A 26,239-nucleotide genomic window follows, 5' to 3' on the forward strand; every position below is an offset into this window, starting at 1 on the left:
TCACTGGGAGGCAACTACAGATGGCAATCTGAGCTTTGCTGACACCCAAAAAACCTGTATCAGCTCTGCTTTCTTGCCTTAGCACTTGATTTCCTTTAAAAACAATTTCTTTGCACAACCACCTTGAGTAGAGTCTGCTCATGCTCCCATGTTCCACATACTGTAGGACCAGGAAGCAGAATAGCACTTTCCTGTCTTTCTGCTGCTGCTGTCAGGCCATTTTAATTCTACCTTCAATCAAACCTTATCCCTCTCCCTTGAGGCTCAGGCCTGTTATTCAACTATGTCACTCTCCTGACAACAGTATTGATTACTGTCTGATCACTCCTTCACATTCTCTGAGGATTTTGGCACTTTGATCATCATCCTCCTTCTACCTCTCATCCCAATATCATCCAATGACAATAAGGATGAGCCTGGCCTCAGAGCACTTTGACCTCTTAACTTCAAAAGGCCTTTATTTCCTTTCCAAAGTCATCCACACCAATGGCTACCCTTAATCCTTATCATTTCCTGGAACTGTCTATTCCACCTCTAAAATCTTAAATTACAAGGTCAGACACTGACCACATTCCCTTAAAATTACATGTGTAGATACAGAAAGAAGGCATAGAACCTCAAACTATGCCTATTCTCTTGGCTCCTCCAAGTTCTTTAACAAATAGTCTAGACAGAGTAAACCAGCTTTATCAGTTAGTAATGAAGGATACATTCTGAAAGCCAAGTTCCTATATGCCAGTCAATGTTTCATCAAAACCAAGTTTCATCTGTGTATAAACATATCAACGCCAACATGTTAACCAGAAATTAGGTGAACACACAGCATTAAAAACAAAAACAAAAATAAGTCCTTTCAATAAAAGTAAACCTAACCGTTATAAATAATTCAGTACTTACCTTCTAACCTGGCAGCATCACACATATTCCTTACTACTTCTGCAAATTCTTCAAATTGTACTTTGTCACCTTCTGTGAGAAAAAACACTTTTTAATAGACCAACCTCATTAAGCAAAAGTCAGATCCAACAAAGCAACCTATAAAAATGTAAACCATTTGACGCACTCATAAGAATCATATTTCCTTTTCATATTTTTGAGTAACCAAAGGATTGATTTTATGGGATTAATAAATATTAAGACTACAGAAGTCAGGCTGATGGCTGGGCAAGGTGGCTCATGCCTGTAATCCCAGAACTTTGGGAGGCTGAGGTGGGTGGATTACAAGGTCAGGAGCTCAAGACCATCCTGACCAATATGGTGCAACCCCATCTCTACTAAAAAATACAAAAATTAGCTGAGTGTGGTGGCGTGTGCCTGTAGTTCCAGCTACTTGGGAGGCTGAGGCAGCAGAATTGTTTGAACCGAGAAGGTGGAGGTTGCTGTGAGCCAAGATCTCACCACTGCACTCCAGCCTGGGTGACAGAGCAAGACGCCATCTCAAAAAAAAAAAAAAAAAAAAAAAAAAAAGTCAGCCTGAGTTCTCAATTTTAATCAATGGAAACAATATAATCCATATTCCCAAAAGATAAACCAAGATATACTCTAGACAAAATTAAGAGACATACCTCAGTCTTAGTTTTGTCTTTCAATTGTTTAAAGATAAAAATTCTACACCAGAAAACTTTAAAGGTTTCTTTCGTGCCTGATAGGCCTATAATTATAATTTCTGATATGTGTTTACACCCATTTCTTACACAGTACACAAGTACTAGATTACAAAGTTAAAGTGACGAACACAGGAAACAGAAGCAGCTTTGTTTTCCCAGCCAGGAATAAGGAAGCTTAAGATTTAGAAATATTATAGTTTATTATCATAGACTAGAACAAAGTACAACAAGCAAAATGTGTCACCAGCAGATAAAAGCCTGAACAGGGCTTAAGTATATAGCCACAATTAACAATGTCTCACCTTCTATCTACCTTGGCTTTAAATTAACACTTGAACTTTTAGGAACTATTTTCTACAGTAAAAACACATGTCTTTATTGTAGTATTTTTGCTGCTTCTGTCATTTAGTAGAGTCCTATACATCACTAACTGTAAAGGCTCTGTCCCTGAATCTGTGTTCTCTCTCTGATGGGAGAAGGATAGAAGTGTTCATACATTCCATTCCTCATGCTTCTTTTATACTTTTATACCATTCAGGATGGCCTTCCACTAGCCTCAGATCAATCAACAAGGTTACATAATCAAATATTCTAAGACCATGTTATATAAAGACGTTCTTAATTAAGTGTCTTCAATTTACAGTAGCTTAAAGATCAGCTTAAAGTAGGCAACAGGTATTGTAACTCAGTCACCTAAATAGAGACCCCTCTGAATCTAGTTCTTGGTATGTATAATCAAGTAGAACTAAATCACAGCTACTTAGAATTCTGGGAGGAAGGGAAGGGAAGGGAAGGAGCGGGGAGGAGATGGGAGGAGAAGGGAGGGAAAGGAAGGAGAGTGGGAAGGGAAGGGAAGGGAGGAAGAGAGGCAAGGAGGCAAGGAGGCAAAGGAAGAAGGAAGCAGGGAGCCATCTGAGGTCAACAGGTACTGATAACACCAACAAAATTTACAGGTGATCTAACAAAATTTACAGTTAGCTTTGGACCTATTTACCAAGGGACCCAAATCTATAAGCATGACCTGCAATCTCATTTGATCCTTTGGTTCATATAACTTGCTGAAATAGAATAGCAACTATCAATATTAGGAAAGATTTCCTGGGTATCTTTAAATAAATCCTGAGAAAAGAGATGTGAATGGATAGAGCTGCTGTCAAGAATTTGTAGCTCAATTATTCCTTGCTAAACCACCATAACAGGGTTAATCACAGCTGATGCCAGGTTGCAAAGTTAGAGCCTGAAACAAAGACTCAGATCTGGCTTTAATGGATATTGCATAAAAAATCATGAAGATAAGTTTAGAGTCTTGTTGCCAAGCCAAAAAGAAAACAAAGTTATTAAGCTAATTTCAACCACATCAGATATCAGAGTCAGGAGAAACAGACAATATCAGTTTAAGTTTAAAAATCTAAAACAAATGAAGCTAGAGAAACCACCAGCAGAGAAGAGACTGTCCCAGGCCTTAAATGCCTAACACCACCTATTAATGATTTCCTTTAATTCTTAGCCTATGGATTCAATGTCTCACATTCACCTTGACCATTTTCCATACCATCTTACATATTTTTGCTCAACACCAACTTTCTTTACTCAGGTCTTTCAGAAGAAACAAGAGAGCTCATAAACTATATAACTAGATATTTGGGAAGCATTTCTGAATTTACCAAATGATAAATTACCTTTTCTATTTTTCAATGCTTTTTTTGTAATCATCATAAGATTATTTTTTAATTTTAAATATATTTTAAAATATTAAGGAGTCAATATGGAATACTGCCAATAACCAAGAACTCACTCTTCAGTTTCACTAGAGAGAATCTGAATCAGCTGTTTTTCAGGTTTGTTTTTTCTTTTTAACATAACCTGGTCAAAAGAATACCCTAGATCAGTAATTTTAATTTCTTTCTTACGTTTCTAAGGTCTTATGGAGCTGTTTCAACAGTTCACTTGGTCATTTCTCCCACTTTGGTCAGAGAAGCTCAACTTTAATATTTTATATATTAGGAAACTGTATAAGATTTAATTTGGAAAAAAAGCATTCTGCTTCAACAATATCAAATATAAACAAAAATAATAAATCTCAAAATTTTGCAAGCCACTGCATTAAAATAAGAACTAAATACGTTTGTACTAAGGGCACAATGTCAAAAGAAGAAATGATGTGAAAAAAGGCATACAGATACAGTTTTCAATATCACGTGTATATTTAGGCTTAAATTGTAAAATCATCTGCATTTAATATACTGTCTTTTGCTTCGTAAGTACAGAATAATAAACACAGGCCTGGTGCGGCAGCTCATGCCTGTAATCCCAGCACTTAGGTAGGCCAAGGTCAGAAGATCACCTGAACTCAGGAGTTAGAGACCAGCCTGGGCAACATGGCAAAACCCCGTCTCTACAAAAAATTAGCCAGGCACAGTGCTGTGCACCTGTAGTCCCAGCTACTTGGGAAGCTGAGGCAGCAGAATTGCTTGAACCCGGGAGGCAGAGGTTGCAGTGAGCTGAGAGCGCGCCACTGCACTCCAGCCTGGGTAACAAAGCAAGACCTTGTCCCCCCCAAAGAAAGAATAATAAACACAATATACGAGTTTTTATTATAATAAAAATACTTTTCTAGTTATTTTCATATCTCATAAAATAATACTTTGTTGGTCTGGTTCAAATAAATGCTATCTATTACTTTCTGTGGTACATGCTGCCTATAAATTCCACTAATTTTAACAAAAGAACCTGAAGCACTGCCACAGAGAAAAAGGGAAGAAAATCTATATTATTGGGTAGAAATTAGCCTTCTTTTCTTCATCAACCCTTTTCACCTCAAATCTTCCAATAAACAAAATAATCAATACATTTAAAGCCCAAAACTGCTAGCCTCAACTAAACAGAAGCTCAATGGATGAAAAGGATAAAAAATTATTACAGAAAAAGACAATTCTTTGACAAAGACCCCTGACAGCATGCTTATGTTACTAATCTCGTTCTGTATAAACATTTCACATAAAAGAATGTAAACGTACTAGGCACGTTTTTAACTTCTAGACACTAAGACTATGAGAGAGTAGAAATGTCTAACTGTAGCCTATGTACTCTCCTTCCTGCATGTAGAATATCAACAGTAAATGATGGAGATTTGCTTTACATTTTTTAGTCTACAGTATCTATTATACAATACCTTTTTGAACTTTGTTTTTATTTGTTTGCTTTTTTTTTTAACTTGCTAAATAGAGGTGGTAGCTATCAGCAGGTGTGTTTTTCTGCCAAATTAAATAAAAGCCTATTTCAACAAAACAGTATGAATATTCCAAGTACTGTTATTATAAAATTTGAATAGATGTCTTAACATTTCCTAATCATGTCCTCTGTGTTCATTGGGATATGCCATTTTCCAGTAACATACCACACAACTTGAAGGAACTCTGCATATTTGATCAATTTATAGTAGTAATAAATTATATAACAATATTTTTATATTGAATAGCCAAACAAGCTGAACTTTCTTTATACAGTATTTCCTAAATGCATATATTGGCATTTTAATCATATTGGAACACTTCATCTTGCCAAGTTCAAGATACAACGACAAATAAGAGTTGACAGAAAATAAAGTAATACCTTGGTATACTTTTTAATTTTAGTATTTGTAACACTCACCATCAACTGTAACTAGTTTCAATGCAGCTAGAAATTCATCCTTTTTTAAATTACTATTCAAACTAGACAGAATATTCCACAGGTCAGAAACACTCATCGTCTCCTTTCTGAGATTGTCGAGGGTTTCAATAGCATCAGGCAATACTAAAGGGTAGATAAAACACAAGTTTTACGAATGCTTATCCAAGAAGTTCACACAGTAAACTGTCATCTGGAATAGACAAAAATTAAGGTTTTTATGGTTTAATAGAATAATAAATATAGCATAAATGAACTGCCAACTTTCAAATATGAAAACATAATAAAATATTTAGCCTCAAATATAATGTATTTTTGAGGATCTTGAAATATTTTAAGAACTTAGTGCCCCAACCCTGAATAAACATTATAAATAATAATTTTTATTGAATTTAGATTTTTAAAAGTGTGAATTCAGAAACATTTTCAATTGATAATACAATTAAGTAGCTTTTGTTCTATATCTCTCCCTAAAATTCTCCTCTGGCTCCTACTTCTTCTTCAATCTATTACTGTAGACAATAAAAAGAAAGACTATTTCAATGCAAAATCATTGAAGCATCTTAAACAAAGGAGTGAAATTATCTTACTACAAATTTGTAAAAAGTCACTGTGTTGCTATATAGAGAATTGATTCTTAGGAAGATTAGACAGTTAGGAAGAGCCAGCAGGCATTAGTGACCAATATTTTATTTATAACCTGTACAATCTTCTCAGCTGTGTGATTTTCTCCAGAAATGCTGTCAGACACAAGAAGGAAGGTAATTGGGTTCATTCGGGGTTGAGAGTTTTGCCAGATAGGTGCAACAAAAGCACACGGAGGCAAGATAGTCTAGGGTATTAGATATGTATAGACAAGATAATTTAAACCAAATAAGGAGGAAAAGTGAAAACAGGAGGAGACTGATAGATTAGGAGAAAGCGGAGGGGTAAAGGGATGTAAGGTCCCAATGAGGTATATGGAACCAATAAAGAAGACATGCTCTGAGCAGTCTAATGAAGAAAAAAGAAAAAGAAGTAAACACAAACATGCAGTATTAACGATGAGATGTAAAATACAATGACAGAGATAGATTAGGTAATATACTATATAACTGTGCTAATAAAATTTTAATCTCCATAAAACTGAAATTCCTAGGAAAAATGAAGTAACTGACAAACTATCTCTTTCTCTGTATGATATACCCCGGTATAGGAGATAAATTAAATCTTATATTGTAAGGTAAAAAGAGTTGCTACTTAAAATCTACTGTTACCTAACATGTAAGAACAAAATAACACAATGTTACTTGCAGTCCCAATTTTTAGAATGCATACTAACTTCACTCCATTAAAAATATACATATGTGACCTTACATTTCTTTATGGTGAGCTTCTGAGCGGCAAAACTATCTTTTCCATATTACCACACTTACAGTTTAACATAAAGCCTAGTACATATTAATAGTTCATAAATGTTACTGAAAATAAATTGGAAGACAGAAATGGCAATAGATGTAACCAGAAATTCTCATATTAGTACTCAGCCACTAGATGGCATCATTTTTCCTAAGTTGAAAGACATTTTAAATCCCCAAAAGGAATGCTATACATGGTTCTAGCCCTCTATAAGTGTGCTAATGAAAAATAAAATTATGATAGCTCTTAATTCACTTGCATGTAGAAGACGTTCTAGAATTAGGGGTCATTACAGGGGATTAAAGCCAAATATAGCAGCAGGAAGCCAGGCATTTATTTGTCGGATGATCTGCAGGATAACCAGCTCTATAAGAGACTAAAATAGAGTGTTTATGCTCTTCTAAAATCTGTCAAACCATTTGGTCCACAAAAAGCAGAAGACGTGATATTCTTACATACATAATTTTTCAGAGAAGCATTCCGTGTTGCTCATCATAGTATCAATGAATTCTTTAAAATTCACTTTTTTTGTTTCTACAGGAAAAAGAAACACATTTTCTTCAGTATCTTTTAAGTATTAAATTATTATGAAAAATATTATGTAAAATAAGCTATATATTCAGAAATATATAATTATATCCATCAGGTAATACTAACCAATAAAAATACATGGGTATAAAGGGGAAAAGCAAATCAATTTACAGTAGAGAAGTAAACACTGAAAAACACCAAGAAAACTGGTGAAAATTCTTCCAGTCCTTCTCAAGCATACATAATATTTTTAACTTTTATTTATGTATTTATTTATTTTTGAGACAGAGTCTCGCTCTGTTGCCCATGCAATCTCAGCTCACTGCAACCTCCGCCTCCCAGGTTCAAGCGATTCTCCCACCTCAGCCTCCCAAGCGGCTGGGATTACAGGCACGTCACCATGCCCGGTTAATTTTTGTATTTTTAGTAGAGACGGGGTTTCCACTATATGAATACACAATGGTGTATACTGCAATTTATTTATACATTCTTTGGATGAATATCATGTTGCTTTCTTTCTCTTTTTTTGCCATTAAGATCAGTGCTGCCATGTACATTCTTGAACATGCTTCCTGGTACTTAGGTCCAAGAGATGTTCCAGGATTTATAGCTAAGAATAGTATTTCTAAACTATGGGGTATGCAAACTTTACAAGATACTGCATATTGTTTTCCAAAGTGGTTTTACCACTTTCACCATATTTACCGGTACTTAGAATAACATATTTCTTAATTTTTCCCAATTTTAGTGGATATAAAAATGTATCTCATGAGCCAGGCATGGTGGCTTGTGCCTGTAGTCCCAGCTACTCAGGAAGATGAGGTAGGAGTTTGAGCCCAGGAGTTTGAGGCCAAAAGATCTCTCTTTTTTTTTTTTAAGTACCTCATTATGACCTAAACTTTGCACTTCCCTAATTACTAAGGATGTTGAGAACCTTTTCATGTGATTATTAGCAACTTGTGCCTTCATGTGGAAAATTTTTATAATTTCTATTGAGTTGTTAGTTTGTAAAAGTTGCCTATATATTCTCTACGATAATCATCACTGTTGTGAGTGTTGCAAATAACCAGTTTGTGCCTTGTATTTCACTCTCTTTGTTGTATCCTTTAACAAAGAGAAGTTCTTAATGTATTCAAATTTATCAATCTTTTCTAGTTTCTTATTTCGCATCTTAAAAAATCCTATGTCAGAAAACTTTTCTTCTATTTGTTTTCCAAAACTTAGTTTTCACACCTGGATATTATTGAATATGGTGTGAGACAGGGATGTAACTCTATTCTTTCCATTTGAAGAAGTAATTATTTCAGTACCATTTATTAAATAGTCCTTCTTTCCCCAGATATCCACCACTTTATCATATGTGTTGCCATGTATGTTTGTGGATATGTTTGGAAGTCCCTTATCTTGTCCTATTGGTAAATTTCTCTATCCCTGTGCCATTCTTACACTCTTTTAGTGACTATGGCTTTACAAGGAGTGTTGATATCCAGGAGAGCAAGTTCCTCCCAACCCCCACTCCCCAACACACACACATCTCCACAAATGTTCTTCTTCAAGAGTGCTTTAGCTATTCTTAGCCTTTAATCATTCATATAAATATTAGAATTAGCTTACAAAAAAGTCAGGGTTTTATTAGAATTGCTTTGAACAAATAGGTTAATTAGAGAATTGACAGTTTTGGGTCTCTGAATCTACAGACATGGGATACATTCTTATTTATCTAGATTTTAATGTCTTCACAAAGTCTTATTTTCTCTATATAGGTGTCATACAACTTAGACATATTCCATTTTTTAGTTTTTATTATGGAAAATGTTAAATATATACAAAATAGAAATAATAGTGTAATATGTTCATATGCGATCTCTAGCATCAACAATGATCAACTCATAGACAATATTATTTCACCTATCACCCCAGTTTCCTGTCAAGCCACTCTCACCCATTCCCTTTAGAAGAGCTGCTGCTAGGTTATATGGGCACAGATACTCAAAACTGGTATACCTTTATTGTGAATTGTAGGCTTTGACATAATAATGAATCCTTATTTGCCCCCATTTAATGCCTTTCGTACTGACTTCTACCTTGTCAGACAGCAATACTACAAATTCTGCTTTCTTTTTGTTTACATTTTTGCCTAGGAAAAAATCTAAAAAAGACTATTTAAAAAATAAATAAAATTTTTTTTAATTAAAAAGACTATTAATACTGGTTAATTCTAAATAATGGGCTTTTGAGTATTCTGTTGTACTTTTGAGTATTTCCATACTTTCTGGATCAGTTTAAATTTAACTTTTTATAATAAAAATATTAGTCATTTTTCTAAGGCAAAAAATAACAAATTGACCCTCCTTCCAGATGTGTCAATGCAGTTTGCCCGAAAATATATCACTCACCACCAGCTTCAGTCAATTCTGTGATCTTCTTAAATTCTGGCTTAGAAAGGTAAATACCAAAATTTTGAAGACAAGTATTTAGATCCTCATAATCCACATTTTTATCTTTAATTTTATCAATGGCTTTAATGACACCAGGCAATGCTAAAAATAAAGGAGTATGCTAATAAGTATTAAAAGTAAGTCAAAAATAAAACACCACTAATAAGATGAATTTTAGTTCTAACACTAAATTAACAAAAATATAAATCACTTCAGCAATGTTACATACTAAAAGCATATCTAGAATCTTTAATAAAAAAACCAGTAAGTATCAAAATCAAAGTCAAAAATATATTATTCTAGGCCACACACAGTAGCTCACACCTGTAATTCACTTTGAGAGACCAAGGCAGGAGAATCACTTGAGGCCAGGGATTTGAAAGCAGCTTGGGCAACAAAGCAAGACCCCTGTCTCCACAAAAAAATAAAAAATTAGCTGGGCATAGTGGTGTGAGCCTCTATTCCTAGCTACTGGGGAGGCTGAGGTGGGAGAATTGCTTGAGCCCAGAAGACGGAGGGTAAGGTGAGCTATGATAGTACCACTGTGCTCCAACTTGGGCAACAGAGCAAGACCATCTCAAAAAATATGATAGATAGATAGATACACATACACATACATATTATTCTACTATACTTTAGTCTCTGAACCTAAGGAAGCACCAATTTAATTGCACTGATAGTACAACTAAAATACATAGGAAAAAAATATTACCTAATTTCTCCATTTAATTCAACAATTTAAAATTCTTTGTACTCTGCTTCTCAGTAGCAGAAATAGAAGCAGAAAATTTTCAATCCAAAATGATAAACTTGGATAATTTTGTGGCAATACATGGCTCAGTCTTTGGTAAATTCACCTTAGTTAATCTTTCTAAATATACATATTATTACTTAGGAATAACTATTCTACATCTCTTCTTATAATAACTTGGAATTTACACGTCATAAATTTGGTCAGTATTTTCTCCATAAAATTTAAACTGATAAATTTTTACTGCAATTAAAGCATGCTTAAAGGAAATTACTTACAAATATACTGAACTCTTAAGAAGGCTAGCTAACTGGAATTCATCTGGTTTAATCAGAAAATTTCAAAGTAGAGGTGGCACCTTAAATCACTTGAAGGAAATGATGAAAAAACAGAGAGAGAGAGAGAGAGAGAGTGTATTAAAAAACAGAAGTTGTGTGTGTATGTGTGTATATTGTGTGAGAATATTGTTTGTGTATATCATGTTTGTATATTCCATCCCTCTCTCAACAAGTTTTATAATATACAAACATACATAATATATACATATACACACAAAAACTCTAGAACAAATTAAACTCAAATAGGTTTTCTCTAATTAATTAGGATAGGTAAAGTAGGAAACTGGGCAGTAGAGGGCATTAAAGCCATTACCAGATATAAACTTCAAGTAGTCATTGGAAATCATTATGGCTTTCTAAACAAACAAGTGATGATCAAACTGATGTCTGAATTTGATGATTCTTAAAGTGATTATTTAAAAGATGATTCTTTTAAAGAAGATGTGTAAATAGTACAGCAAGATACATGTCCCTATCTTGTGAAAGAAATTTTTAAGTGAACAAAATTCCCATTTAAAAGTTAAAAGCTCTTTTTTAATTTTACAGGCAGAAACAGCAAGCCACCTTAAGCAAATTTGAGATACAATGGAAAATCATTTGCAGTCACCATAGGGATAGAATAACAGAAACATTTTTCTTTCATCAGCTTCTATACATCCAATACCACATGGAATGCAGAAATCTGGGGAAAGGGTGGACCATTTATACAAAAAGCCCAGGAAAAAGAAGAGAACGAGTTTCCAACTATTATTCTTGAGATTCAAAGTTAGCATAATCTATCAGAGAGGGATAGGGTTAAAAAAAAAAAAAAAAAAAAAAAGATGAAATGAGAGGCCTGGTCACTGTACTGAGTCAGCAAGGGGAAAATATGGTTCTAAATTCATAAGGTGGCTGATAAGAACTCTATTCTCACCTAACCCTCTAAGACTTGGGATTGTTTCCTACAAAGTGGCTGCTGAGTGAACATAAAGAGTGGTACCTTTGAGAATCTTGTTTAGCTTGTCATGGGGCTTTATTGCTTGAACTCAGACAATGTTTCCTTGATGCAGGTCCATATAAAGAGCTATACACTTGGGAGTACAGGCCAGTTTCACTACAAAGCTCTCCTGGCTAAGCATTAACACTTAGCATACAGCCTGAAGAAGAATCTCCCCTACCACCAGTATTATTAGCAGAAGAAGAGGACTTTTCAACTCCAGTCATACATCTAATGTATTCTCTCAGCATCAGCAGTTCCAGCTAGTCGCTAGTTCCAGACTTTCCTCATGAAAGTTGCAACAACAGCTTCCTAGTCTAGGCAAATAACAGCCTAAGCGTCTGTCATTTCAAAGCAACCAATTTCTATTGGTTGTAGCAGTCCCCACTTTCAAGATGTAAGTAACTGAATTCGGGCTTCAGATACACAGAGAGACAGACATAAGTACAAGAAAGACTGGTTAATTAGATATAGAAAACAACAGGAAATGGATAGACCATGGTAGGAAGGGGTTGAGAAGCATATTGAGCTTCCTACTATTCTGCCCATACAGGGATGCAAACATTGCATTTTAGAATATTCCTAGCATGAGAGGAGACACAACGGATTATTTCCATCCAAAGTGTGAATTATGATACTCCAGTAACACTAAATTGATTAGAAGTATAGAAGAAACAAAAGCAACTAGTCTATTTGGTCAGGTACAGCAAGGTTCACTGTGACTTAAGGCTAAAGCAATATATTGACAACAAAGGGACAGAAAAAAGAATGTCCAATAAGAATCACCAATAACAGGCTAGAAAAAGCAAAGGAGCATTACACTGAAGTAATACAACCAACACTAATAAACTGGGGTGGTAGAAAACACATTAAGAAAGATGATAAATTTCAACAGAATGGAACTATAAAAGCAAAACCTGGAAGAAAGCTATCAGTTTGCTATTATCAGATCCAAATCTCAACTTTAAGTGAATTAATGCAAATATTTTTATGAACTTTTTAGTAAATCATATAAAAAAGGAATCTAATCTAGAAACTTTAAAAAAAAAATTACTGAGAAAGGGGTGGAACAACATGGCCAAATAGAAGTTTCCACTAATTGTCCCCCAGCAGGAGCACCAAATTTAACAATTATCTACACAAAAACAGCACATTCATAACTAACAACGTGGTGAGCACTCAAAGTACCCGGTTTTAACTTCATATCACTGCAAGAGGCACTGAAGAGGGTAGGAAAAACTATCTTGAATCATCAATGCCATCCCTCCCTCATCCCCCAGCAGCAGCCACGTGGTACAGAGAGAATCCGTGTGTTTGGGAGAGAGAGAGCAGTGATTGTGAAACTTTCCATTGTATCTGCTGCCCTGTCACAGCAGAAAGCAAAACCAGGCTGAACTCAGCTGATGCCCACCTACAGACAGAGATGAGGAACTTGTTGGGAATTGCAGTAAAGGTGACTTTGGTACATTTTAGCAAAGAGACTGGTGGCATTTTGCCTCTGCCCTAGAGATTTGTGGAACTTTGAACTTGAGGGAGATGATTTAGGATATCTGGTGAAAGAAATTTCTAAGCAGCAAAGCATTCCAGAGGTTACCTGGGTACTGTTAAAACCATCAGTTTTAAAAGGGAAACAGAGCATAAAAGTTCAGAAAATTTGCAGCCTGACAATGCAATAGAAAAGAAAAACCCATTTTCTGAGAAGAAATTCAAACCAGCTGCAGAAATTTGCATAAGTAATGAGGAGACAAATGTTAATCACCAAGACAATAGGGAAAATGTCTCCAGGGCATGTCAGAGACCTTTGTGGCAGGCCCTCCCATCAAGGCCTGGAGGCCTAGGAGGAAAATACAGTTTCCTGGGCCAGGGCCAGGCCCCCCTGCTATGTGCAGCCTAGGTACTTTGTGCCCTGCATCCCAGCCACTGTAGCTATGGCTAAAAGGGGCCAAGGTACAACTCGAGCCATGATTTCAGAGGGTGCAAGCCCCAGGCCTTGGCAGTTTCCATATGGTGTTGAGCCTGCAGGTGCACAGAAATTGAGAATTGAGGTTTGGGAACTTCTGCCTAGATTTCAAAGGATGTATGGAAATGCCTGGATGTCCAGGCAGAAGTTTGCTGCAGGGGTGGGGCCCTCATGGAGGACCTCTGCTAGGACAGTACAAAAGGGAAATGTGGGATTGAAGCCCCCACACAGTCCCCACTGGGGCACTGCCTAGTGGAGCTGTGAGAAGAGGGCCATCATCCTCCAGACCCCAGAATGGTAGATCTCCTGACAGCTTGCACCATGTGCCTGGATAAGCCGTAGACACTGAATGCCACCCCATGAAAGCAGCCAGGAGGAAGGCTCTACCCTGCAAAGCCACAGGGGCAGATGTGCCCAAGACCATGGGAACCTACTTCTTACATCAATGTGATCTAGATGTGAGACACGGAGTCAAAGGAGATCATTCTGGAGCTTTAATATCTGTCTGTCCTGCTGGATTTCAGACTTGCATGGGCTCTGTAGCCCCTTTGTTTTGGCCAATTTCTCCGATTTGGAATGGCTGTATTTTCCCAATGCCTATACCCTCATTGCAACTAGGAAGTAACTAACTTGCTTTTAATTTTACAGGCTTATAGGTGGACGGGACTTTCCTTGTCTCAAACGAGACTTTGGACCATAGACTTTTGAGTTAATGCTGAAATGAGTTAAGACTTTGGGGAACTGTTGGGAAGGCATGATTGGTTTTGAAATGTGAGGACATGAGATTTGGGAGTGGCTGGGGGTGGAATTATATGATTTGGCTGTGTCCCCACTCAAATATCATCTTGAATTGTAGCTCCCATAATTCCCATGTGTTGTGGGAGGGACCCAGTCAGAGTTAATTGAACCATGGAATCATGGGAGCAGTTTTCCCCACACTGTTCTCATGGTAGTGAATAAGTCTCACAAGATCTCATGGCTTCATAAAGGGAAACCCCTTTCACTTGGCTCTCATTCTCTCTTGCCATTGCCATGTAAGAAGTCCCTTTCACCTTCCGCTGTGATTGTGAGGTGGAACTGTGAGTCCGTTAAACCTCTTTTTCTTTATAAATTACCCAGTCTTGGGTATGTCTTTATCAGCAGTGTGAAAACAGACTAACACAAACATACAGTGGGTAAAGGGCAGACTCTTCAATACATGGTGCTGGAAAAACTGGATATCCATATGCAGAAGACCGAAACCAAGTGCCATCTCTCACCATATACAAAATCAAGTCAAAATGGATGAAAGACTTAAATCTAAAACCTCAAAATATGAAATTACTAAAATAAAACATTGGGGAAACTAGCCAAGACATTGGTTTGGGCAAAGATTTCTTGAGTAATGATGCAAAAGCACAGGCAACACACACAATAATGGACAAATGGAATCACATTAAGTTAAAGAGCTTCTGAACAGCAAAGGAAACAGTCAATAAAGTGAAGAGATAACCCACAGAATGAAACAGTCAACAAAGTGAAGAGATAACAGAAAGTATCTGCAAACTACCCATCAGACAAGAGACTAATAACCAGAATATAGAAGGAGCTCAAACAACTCAACAGGAAAAAAAATCTAATAATCTGATTTTAAAATGGGCAAAAGATCTGAATAGACATTTCTCAAAAGAAGACATATAAATGGCCAACAGGTACATGAAAAAAAGATGTTCAAATCATTCATCATCACAGAAATGCAAGTACAAAGTACAATGAGATATAATCTCACATCAGTTAAAATGGTTTTTATGCAAAAGACAGTCAATAATGAATATTGGTGAGGATATGGAGAAAGGGGAAGCTTCATATACTTTTGGTGGAAATGTAATGAGTACAGCCACTATGGAAAGCAGTTTGGAGGTTCCTCAATAACTAAAAATAAAACTACCACAAAAACCAGTATTCCTACTGGTAGCTATATCTCCAAAAGAAGGGAAATCAGTATATCAAAGAAGTATCTGCACTCCCATGTTTATTGCAGCACTATTCACAACAGCTAAGATTTGGAAGCAACCTGTGTCCATCAACAAATGAATGGATAAAGAAAATGTGGTACATATACACAATGGAGTACTATTCAGCCATAAAAAACAAATGATATCCTGTCATTTGCAACAACATGGATGGAACTGGGTGTCAAAAGAATGAAATCCTGTCATTTGCAACAACATGGATGGAACTGGATGTCATTACGTTAAGTGAAATAAGCCAGGCACAGAAAGGCAAACTTCACATATTTTCACTTTTTATAGGAGCTAAAAATTAAAACAATTGAACTCATGGAGATAGAGCGTAGAAAGATGGTTGCCAAAGGCCGGGAAGGGTAGTGGAGGCATGGTGGGGAAGTAGGGATGGTTAATGGGTACAAAAAAAAATAAAAGACTGAATAACACCTAGTATTTGCTAGCACAATAGGGTGACTGTAGTTAAAAATAAGTTGTACATTTAAAAATACCTAAAAGTATAATTGGATTGTTTGTAACACAAAGGATAAATGCTTGAGGTGATGGATATCCCATTTACCCTAATGTGATTATGATGCATTGCATGCCTGTATCAAAATATCTCATGTAACCCATAAATACATATACATACTATGTATCCACAAAAATTAAAAACATAAAATAAAACAAAAGGATTATTGGGTTTCAACTAAACACCAAAATAGGTTCCAGCAAAAAACACATGATCATCTCAATAAATGCAGAAACAGCATTTGACAAAATCCAACAGGAATTAATGATGAAAACTCTCAATAAGCTAGGAAAAGTAGAGAACTTTCTTGAACTGATGAAGTGCATCTATGAAACACTGACAGCTAACATTATACTTAATAATGAAAGGCTGACTGCTTTCCCTGTATTGGGAATAAGGAAAAAATGTCCACTCATCATTTCTATTCAACTTCAACAGTGTACTGGAGGTTTAGCCAGTACAATAAGACCAAAAAAGGAAAGACACCGTGATCAAAGAGAAAGAAATGAGCCTATTTTTATTCTCAGATGAAATTATCTGATACGTAGAAAATGCTGAAGAATCAAACAAAAATTTAATAGCACAAATAAACAAGTTTAGCAAGGTCTCAGGGTATTGATGAATATTCAAAAATCAGATATATTTTGATATACTAGCAACAAACAAACTGAAAATGAAATTAAGGAAACAATTTCATTCATAATTACATCAAAAAGAATAAATACTTAGATTAATTTAACAAAAGAAATGTAAGACTTGTACTTTGAAAACTAAAAACATTGCTGAGAGAAATTAGAGATCTAAAAGAATTTTAAAAATACATGTCTGTGTATTGGAAGACTCAATATCATCATGAAGAGAAAGCTCAATTTCTACCAAAATCCCAGCAAGATTTTTTTTTTTTAGAAATTAGCAAGTTAATCCTAAAACATATACAGAAATGCTAAGGATCTAAAATAGCCAAAATAATTTTGAAACAAAGTTAGACTTTACATTACTCAATTTGAAAACTTAATATAAAACTATAGCAATCAATGCTACGGGGTATTAGCACAGCAATAGGCATATACATCAATAGAATAGAATTGAAATTTCAGAAATAAACTCTTACATTTATCATCATATATTTGAGGATAATCTCCATGAAAACTTCCCACAACCTTGCAAGAGAGGTCAACAGGAAAATTTGGGAAATTCAGAGAATCCTTACAAGATACTATATAAGACAACTATCCCAAGACACATAGTGATCAGATTCTCCAAAGTGAATATGAAAGAAAATATCTTAAAGGCAACTAGAGCATGTCACATACAAAGGGAACCCCAACAGGCTAACAGTGGACACTTCAGCAGAAACCTTATAAGCCAGAGAGATTGGGGGCATATATTCAGTATCCTTAAGAAATTCCAACCAAGAATTTCATATCCAGTCAAACTAAGTTTCATAAGCAAAGGAGAAATAAAATCCTTTTCAGACAAGCAAATGCAAAGGGAATTCATTATCACTGGACCTGCATCACAAGAGGTTCTTAAGGGAGTGCTAAACATGGGGAAAAAAGGCCATTACCTGCTACCACAAAAACACACTTAAGTACATAGCCCACTGACATTACAAAGCAACTATACAATCAAGCCTACATAACAACCAGCTAATAACATGACACATCAAATACCACATATATCAAGGTTACCTTTGAATGTAATCAGATTAACACCCCACTTAAAAGATACAAAGTAGCAAGTTGGATAAAGAAGCAAGACTCAGCTGTATGCTGCCTTTAAGAGACCCGTCTTGCATGCAATGACATCCATAGACTCAAAGTAAAGGGATGGAGAGGAACTATAAAGCAAATGGAAAACAAAAAGGAGCAGGGGTTGATATTCGTATTTCAGACAAAACAGACTTTAAACCAACAATGATCAAAAAGGACAAAGAAGGTCATTACACAATGATAAAGGGTTCAATTCAACAAGAAGACTTAACTCTCTTAAATATATATGGACCCAACACTGGAGCACCCAGGTTCATAAAACAAGTTCTTAGAGACCTACAATGAGACTTAGATAACCACACAATAATAGTGGGAGTGTTCAACATCCTACTGACAGTATTATAAATAACTCTTACAATTCAATAATAAGAAAACAAGCAACCAAAATTTTTAAAGGCAAATATACACTACTGCTTCCAGGTAGATGAAATAAATATGCTCTTCCCTGCTCCTCCCACTAAATGTAACTAAAACCCTGTGCACTATATTTTTTAAAAAACATAAGACTCTGAAACATGGTATCCATTGCAGCATTATTCACAATAAACAAGACATGGAAACAACCTAAATGTCCATTCACAGATAAATGGATAAAGAAAATGTGGTATATACATACAATGAAATTTTGTTCAGCCTTAGAAAAGAACGAAATCCTGCTATATGTAACAACATGGAGGAGCCTGGATGATATTATGCTCAGTAAAATAAGCCAGTCACAGAATGACAAATACTGTATGATTCCATTATATGAGATATCTAAAATAGTATGTTAGAAAAAGTGGAATAGTGGTTGTCAGGAGATAGCGGGGAGGAAAAATAATATTCTCTTCAGAGGGTTTCAGTTATGCAAGATGAATAAGTACTAGAGCTCTGCTGTACAATATTGTGCCAATAGTTAACCATACTGTATTGTGTATTTCAAATGTGTTAAGAGATCTCATGTTAAGTGTTCTTACCACAATAAAAATACATAAGATTTTTTTAAAGACTCAGAAACATGGAGAAAAGGCAGACCAGCTAGAGACCTCAGGACCTAAGAAATGACATGACATGGTGGTGAGGTTCCTGTATTTTCTTTTTACCTCATACATTACAGACTTAGAGCTAAAGAATCCAGTAACCCAGAAACACCAATTGGCACCAACAAAAAAATGCCCTAACAGAAACCTGCTGTCTGTAACCAAAGGGTGAGGAAAAGGGCAGCCCAACAGGACAGAAAACTTAGATAACCTTTCTACTCCAACCAAACACCACAAGAAAAACTGGTTTCACTGCCATCTATACCAGCAAGGGCCAAGTGTAAATCCTGGATTTTCACCTTCACAAGGCACTCCAACACCCTGACAGGTGATGACGGCAGACCCAGTAGAGGGTGGGAACTTTTATCCCCACTGACCTGATAACAAAGTCCTCCCAACCAGCAGCATCAGTGGAGACCATGTGAGGCACCCAGATTTCTACCCCCATTCAATATTAACAATGTGTTATTCCACCTCCTTCCTAAGACAGTATCAGAGGAGGACCAGTAGAGACAGAACTTTCAATACCACCCAAGAATAAAAAGGTTAACCCCTGTGGTATAAGCAGAGACCATGTAGGGACCCAGAATTCTTATCCTTGCCCAGCAGTGATGATAAAGCTGAGCGGGAAAGCTAGATTTCTATCTCCACCTGGAAGTAAGGAGGTTGGGTCTGTTCTTTTTCTGCTAGAGCAGAGTCACAGAAAGACAGCTAAAACAAAAGGTTCAAACAAGAGTCTCATAACATAATACAAAAGTATCCAGGCTATAATTAAAATCACTTATCATATCAAGGACCAAGGAGATCTCAAACTAAATGAAAAAAAAAGACAACTGATAGATGCTAACATCAAGATGGCAGAGATGGGCAAATTATCTGACAAAGATTTTTTAAAGCAGCCATAAAAATGGTTCAATAAGCAATTATAAACACACTTGAAACAAATAAAAAAATTGGAGTACCTCAGCAAAGAAATATTAATACAAAGTTTCAGCAAGGAATTAGAAGACATAAAGAACCAAAAGGAGATTTTAGAACTAGAAAATACAATAGCTGAAAATAAAAGGCTTAGTAGATCTGGCATTGGAGAAAAGAAATTTATTATAAATAAATAAACGACAAATAACAAAATCTCAGAGTATAGACTCCAAAGCTTAATGTATGAAATAGGGGAGAATCAATAAACTGAAATATAGAGTAATAAAAATTACCCAATGAACAACACTGAGAAAATAGACTGCAAAAAATTAACAGAGTTTCAGGATTGTATAGAAACATACACAAATATCTAACATTTGTATTATCAGAGTTCTAGAAAAAGAGAAAAAAACAGAGCTAAGAATTACTCAAATAAATAATGAGTGAACATTTCCCAAAATTTAAGCAAGAGACATTAACCTACAAATTCAAGAAACTTATTGAACCTCAAACAAGATAAACCCAAAGAAATCCATGTCAAGGCACATCATAATTAAAGTTGTAAAAACTAAAGAGAAAGAAAAAAATATTGATAGCCAAAGAAAACAATACATTGCCTACAAGGGAAAGAATAAACCAATCTGCATGATAGGGTTTTTCATCAGAAATCACGGAAGCCAGAAGGAAGTGGTACAATATTTTCCAAATGCTGAAAGTAAAAGGACTGTCAACCCCAAATCTTATACTCAGAAAAAGTATCCTTTGGGAGTCTAGGTAAAACAAAGATATTCTCAGGTGAAAGAAAATTAAGAGAATTAGTTGCCAGTGAACCTATTAATGTCTAAAGGAAGTTCAGAAAGAAAAGGAAAAAATAACTTTGAAACTCAAGAGGGAACAAAGAAAATAGCAAGCCCAAATATGAAATATAATAGGCATTCTTTCTCTTACTGAGTTGTTCCTTGTTTGTTTGTCTGGTTTTTGAGACAGGGTCTCACTCTATCACCCAGGCTGCAGTACGGTGGTGAAGTCATGGCTCACTGCAGCCTTAACTTCCCAGGCTCAGGTGATCCTCCCACCTCAGTCTCTTGAGTAACTAGGACTACGGGAGTGCGCCGCCGCGCCCAACTAATTTTTGTACTTTCGGTAGAGACAGGGTTTCACCATGTTGCCCAGACTGGTCTCAAACTCTTGGACGTGAGCAATTCACTCACTCCAGCCTCCCAAAGTGCTGGGATTACAGATGTGAGCCACTGCACCTAGTCCCTCTGTTTAGTTTTATAAATTATATTTAATGCTTGCAGCCAAAATGTTAACACTTTCTGATGTGGTTTTAATTGTATATAAAGGAAATATTTAAGACAATTATAAATGGGGGAGAGTAAAGGGCATAAAAGAAGATAAAATTTCTATACTTCACTTGAACTGGTAAAATGATGACACCAATAGTATAATAAGTCATTAATATGTAATGTAATACCTGAAGCAACCACTAAAGAAACTTATACAAAAAGATACACTCTAAAACACTATAGATAAAGCAAAATGACATTAAAAAAATAGGCAAAAGATTTGGATAAATATTTCAATAAACACATATGAATGGTGGCCAGGCACAGTGGCTCACACCTGTCATCTCAGCATTTTCAGAGGCCAACGCGGGGGGACTGCTTGATATCAGGAGTTCAACACAGGGAGACTACATCTCTACAAAAGATTTTTTTTTTTTTATTAGCCAGGCTGAGTGGCATGTGCCTGTGATCCCAGCTACTCGGGAAGCTGAGGTGGAAGGATTATTTGAGCCCAGGAGGTCTAGGCTGCAGTATGCAGTGATTGAGCCACTGCACTCCAGCCTGGGCGATAGAGCAAGACCCAGTCTCATAGAAAAGATTATGAATGGCTAGTAAGCATGTGAAAATATGCTTGACAAAATTACTCATTAAGGAAATGCAAAACTAAAACCACAGTGAAATACCATTTCACATCTATTATAAAGTTATAATAATAAAATGATATCAAGTGTTGACAAGATGTGAAGAAACTAGAATCCTCATACATTGCTGGTGAAAAATGAAAACGTGATAGACACTTTGGAAAACAATTTTGATAGTTTAAGAGTTAAACATAAATTCACCATATAGACTAGCAATTCTTCTCTTAGGAATCTCCCCAAGAGAAATAAAAGTGTATGTCCAGAGGGAAACATGTATACAAATGTTAATTTCAGTATTATTTGTAACAGCCCCAAATTGGAAACAATCAAATGTCCATGAGCCAATGGGCCACCAACAAAGTAAAGAATATCCATACAATATAATATAGATTTATTTAGCCATAAAAGAGGATGAACTACCGATACATACTACACAAATTAACCTTAGAAACCAGAAGTGTGATGTCACCAAAATGGCAGAGCAGAAGCAATCTGGCTTCATTCTCCCCTACCGAAAACCAAAAACAAATACCCAGTGCCAAGATTAACACCAGTAATATCCCAGAACTCATATCTGAAGCTGAAATGACTCCTGGGGGCATAGAGAAGTGAAAATCTCCAAGCAGATGGTAAGAGAAAAAGACTTCTATATCCACAACACCTCTCCACCAACCTGCCAGGTACCATGAGGAAAAGTCCCCCTGAAATCTTCATTTCTACAGTGGAAAAAGTGAGACCATGGCAGTCAGCCAGCTTTCCCACCATCTTGGGTTCCTTTACAGGAAAACTATTCCTGAATCAACCCAAAGGAAGTATTATGAGTGCCTATAGGCAATAATACCCCTGAGGGCAGCTAGCAACTAAAAGGGAGGTGGGACCAGCAACTCCAGGCCACAAAATTCTGCTCTTTATCTCAGCCAAAGGAGATACCAAATCAGAGTGGCTGTTCAGCAGTACCACACTGTAGGAAGGCACATGCCATGGCTCCACTCAGCATGAACCTATAGACAGCCTTCCCACACAGCTAGAGTATCCCATTTGAGAGATGTAGGAGTCTGACCATTTGTGAAGCCAAGGCAAATCTGAGTTTAAAATACAATCTAGTGCCAAAAAGATGCAGTGATCTAGGGTTAACGGGACTCAACAGGCAAAGTACAAAAATCCTCTAAGCATATATAGGCTGGGAAGACCAAAACAAGCTAGACAGCAAAGACTGGAATAAATAACTAATGGTTCAATGCAAAGATATAGACATACATCCACAAGGAAGAACAGCAAACTAGGAACCATGACCTCCTCAGAAGGACAGAGTAAAGAGCTAGTGACTGACCTTAATAAGACAGCAATATGTGAGCTCTCAGATCAAGAATCCAAAATAGTGGTTTCGAGGAAATCTCATTAAAGACTGTAGAAAGAGACAAAGGAGGTCACCATATAATAATAAAGGGGCTGATCCAGTAAGAAGATATAACAATTATACATATATATGTACACAACAACAGAGGACCCAAATATATAAAGCAAACATTAATAGACCTAAAGGGAGAGACAGACTGCAATGCAATCCTACTAGAGGACTTCAACACACCACTCGCAGTAATGGACAGATGATCCAGAAAGAAAATCAACAAAGAAACATCAAAGTTAAACTACACTCTAGACCAAATGAACCTGACATTTGCAGAACATTTCATCCAACTGCTGCAAATATACATTATTCTCATCAGCACATTGAACATTCTCCAGGATAGGTCATATGTCAGGCCACAAAAGAAGTCTCAACAAATTTTTAAAAGTCAAAATCATATGAAGTATTTTTCTGATCCCAATATAATAAAACTAAAAATCAATAACTAAGGAATTTTAGGAACTATGCAAACACTGAGACTGCTGGCAAGATGGCGGAATAGGAACAGCTCCAGTCTGCAGCTCCCAGCAAGACCAACACAGAAGGCGGGTGATTCCTGCATTTCCAACTGAGGTACCCTGCTCATCTCATTGGGACTGGTTAGGCAGTGGGTGCAGCCCATGGAGGGTGAGCAGAAGCATCGCCTCACTCAGGAAGTCCAAGGAGCAGGCGGCGGCGGCGGGGGATAATGGGGGGAGCTCCGTCCTCCAGCCAAGGGAAGCCTTGAGAGACTGCTATCTGGCCCAGATACTATGCTTTCCCCATGGTTTTTGCAATCCACAGACCAGGAGATTCCTTCACGTGCCTACACCACCAGGGCCCTGGGTTTCAAGCATAAAACTGGGTGGCTGGGCCGACACCAAGCTAGCTGCAGGAGTTTATTTTTGTACCCCAGAGGCACCTGGAATCCCAGCAAGACAGAACCGTTTACTCCCCTGGAAAGGGGGCCGAAACCAGGGAACCAAGTGGTCTGGCTCAGCAGGACCCACTCCTATGGAGCCCAGCAAGCTAGGCTGGGTTGAAATTCTCGCTGTCAGCACAGCAGTGTGAAGTCCAACTGGAACGATCAAGCTTGGTGTGGGGAGGGGCGTCCACCGTTACTGAGGCTTGAGTACCTCGGTTTTCCCCTGACAGTGCTAAAAAGGCCTGGAAGTTCGGACTGGGTGGAACTCAACACAGTGTGGCAAAGCGGCTGCAGCCAGACTACCTCTCTAGATTCCTCTTCACTGGGAAGGGCATCTCTGAAAGAAACGCACCAGCCCCAGTCAAGGGGTTATAGATAAAACTCCCATCTTACTGAGACAGAGCACCTGGGGGAAGGGGCGGCTGTGGGCACAACTTCAGCAGACTTAAACGTTCCTGCCTGCTGGCTCTGAAGACAGCAGTGGATCCTAACAAAGAGGGCTCTCCCAGCACAGCACTTGAGCTCTGCTAAGGGACAGACTGCCTCCTCAATTGGGTCCCTGACTCCCATACCTCCTGACGGTGAGAGACCTCCCAACAGGGGTTGTCAGACACCACATGCAGGAGAGCTCCGGCTGGCATCAGCCCAGTGCCCCTCTGGGACAAATCTTCCAGAAGAAGGAGCAGCAGCAATCTTTGCTGTTCTGCAGCCTACACTGGTAATACCCAGGCAAATACGGTATAGAATGGACCTCCAGCAAACTGCAGCAGACCTGCAGAAGAGGGGCATGACTGTTAGAAGAAAAAGTAACAAACAGAAAGCAGTAACATCATCAACAAAAGGAACCCCCATACAGAAACCCCATCTAAAGATCAAAGGTAGATAAATCCATAAAGATGAGGAAAAACCAGCACAAAAACGCTGAAAATTCCAAAAACCAGAATGCCTCTTCTCCTCCAAATGATTGCAACTCCTCTCCAGCAAGGGCACAAAACTAGACAGAGAATGATTTTGATGATTTGACAGAAGTAGTCTTCAGAAGGTGGGTAACAACAAACTCCTCTGAGCTAAAGGAACATGTTCTAACCCAATGCAAAGAAGCTAAGAGCCCTGAGAAAAGGTTACAGGAACTGCTAATAGAACAACCAATTTAGAGAAGAACATAAATGACCTGATGGAGCTGAAAAACACAGCACAAGAACTTCATGAAGCATACACAAGTATCAATAGCTGAATCAATCAAGCAGAAGAACGGATATCAGAGATTGAAGATCAACTTACTGAAATAAGGTGTGAAGACAAGATTAGAGAAAAAAGATTGAAAAGGAATGAATGAAGCCTCCAAAAAATATGGGACCATGTGAAAAGACCAAACCTACAATTGATTAGGGACCCTGAAAGTGACAGAGAGAATGGAACCAAGTTGGAAAACACACTTCAGGATATTATCTGAGAGAACTTCCCCGATCTGGCAAGACAGGGCAATGTTCAACTTCAGGAAATACAGAGAATACCACTAAGATACTCCTCAAGAAGAGCAACCCTAAGGCACAAAATCGTCAGATTCTCCAGGGTTGAAATGGAGGAAAAAAGTTGGCTGGGAACAGTGTCTCACGCCTGTAATCCCAGCACTCTGGGAGGCCGAGGCAGGCAGATCATGAGGTCAGGAGATCGAGACCATCCTGGCTAACACAGTGAAACCCCATCTATACTAAAAAAATACAAAAAACTGGCGGGGCACGGTGGCAGGCACCTGTAGTCCCAGCTACGTGGGAGGCTGAGGCAGGAGAATTGTGTGAACCCAGGAGGCAGAGCTTGCAGTGAGTAGAGATGTGCCACTGCACTCCAGCCTGGGTGACAGAGCGAGACTCCGTCTCAATAAAAAAAATAAAATAAAATAAAAGTTAAGGGCAGCCACAGAGAAAGGTCAGGTTACCTACAAAGGGAAGTCCTTCAGACTAACAGCGGATATCTCTGCAGAAAACCTACAAGCCAGAAGACAGTGGGAGCCAATACTCAACATTCTTAAAGAAAACAATTTTCTAACCGGAATTTCATATCCAGCCAAACTAAGTTTTATAAGTGAAGGAGAAATAAAATCCTTAC

At 37.3% G+C, this 26,239-nt stretch overlaps 1 protein-coding gene across 1 annotated transcript in view; it reads right to left on the reverse strand.

The window, feature by feature from the left end:
* The window catches only part of EFCAB13 (EF-hand calcium binding domain 13), a 119,316-nt gene that overhangs the window by 86,261 nt on the left and 6,816 nt on the right, over positions 1 to 26,239 (reverse strand). Inside the window, exons 3-6 of the mRNA XM_008012299.3 lie at positions 9,602 to 9,745; positions 7,134 to 7,208; positions 5,259 to 5,402; positions 898 to 969 (exon numbers count right to left, since the gene is read on the reverse strand). Of these exons, the coding sequence (XP_008010490.3) occupies positions 898 to 969; positions 5,259 to 5,402; positions 7,134 to 7,208; positions 9,602 to 9,745 (435 nt within the window). The remainder of the gene's footprint in view (positions 1 to 897; positions 970 to 5,258; positions 5,403 to 7,133; positions 7,209 to 9,601; positions 9,746 to 26,239) is intronic.

This window comes from Chlorocebus sabaeus, chromosome 16 (genome assembly GCF_047675955.1).
Source record: "Chlorocebus sabaeus isolate Y175 chromosome 16, mChlSab1.0.hap1, whole genome shotgun sequence".
Lineage (NCBI taxonomy): Eukaryota > Metazoa > Chordata > Mammalia > Primates > Cercopithecidae > Chlorocebus > Chlorocebus sabaeus.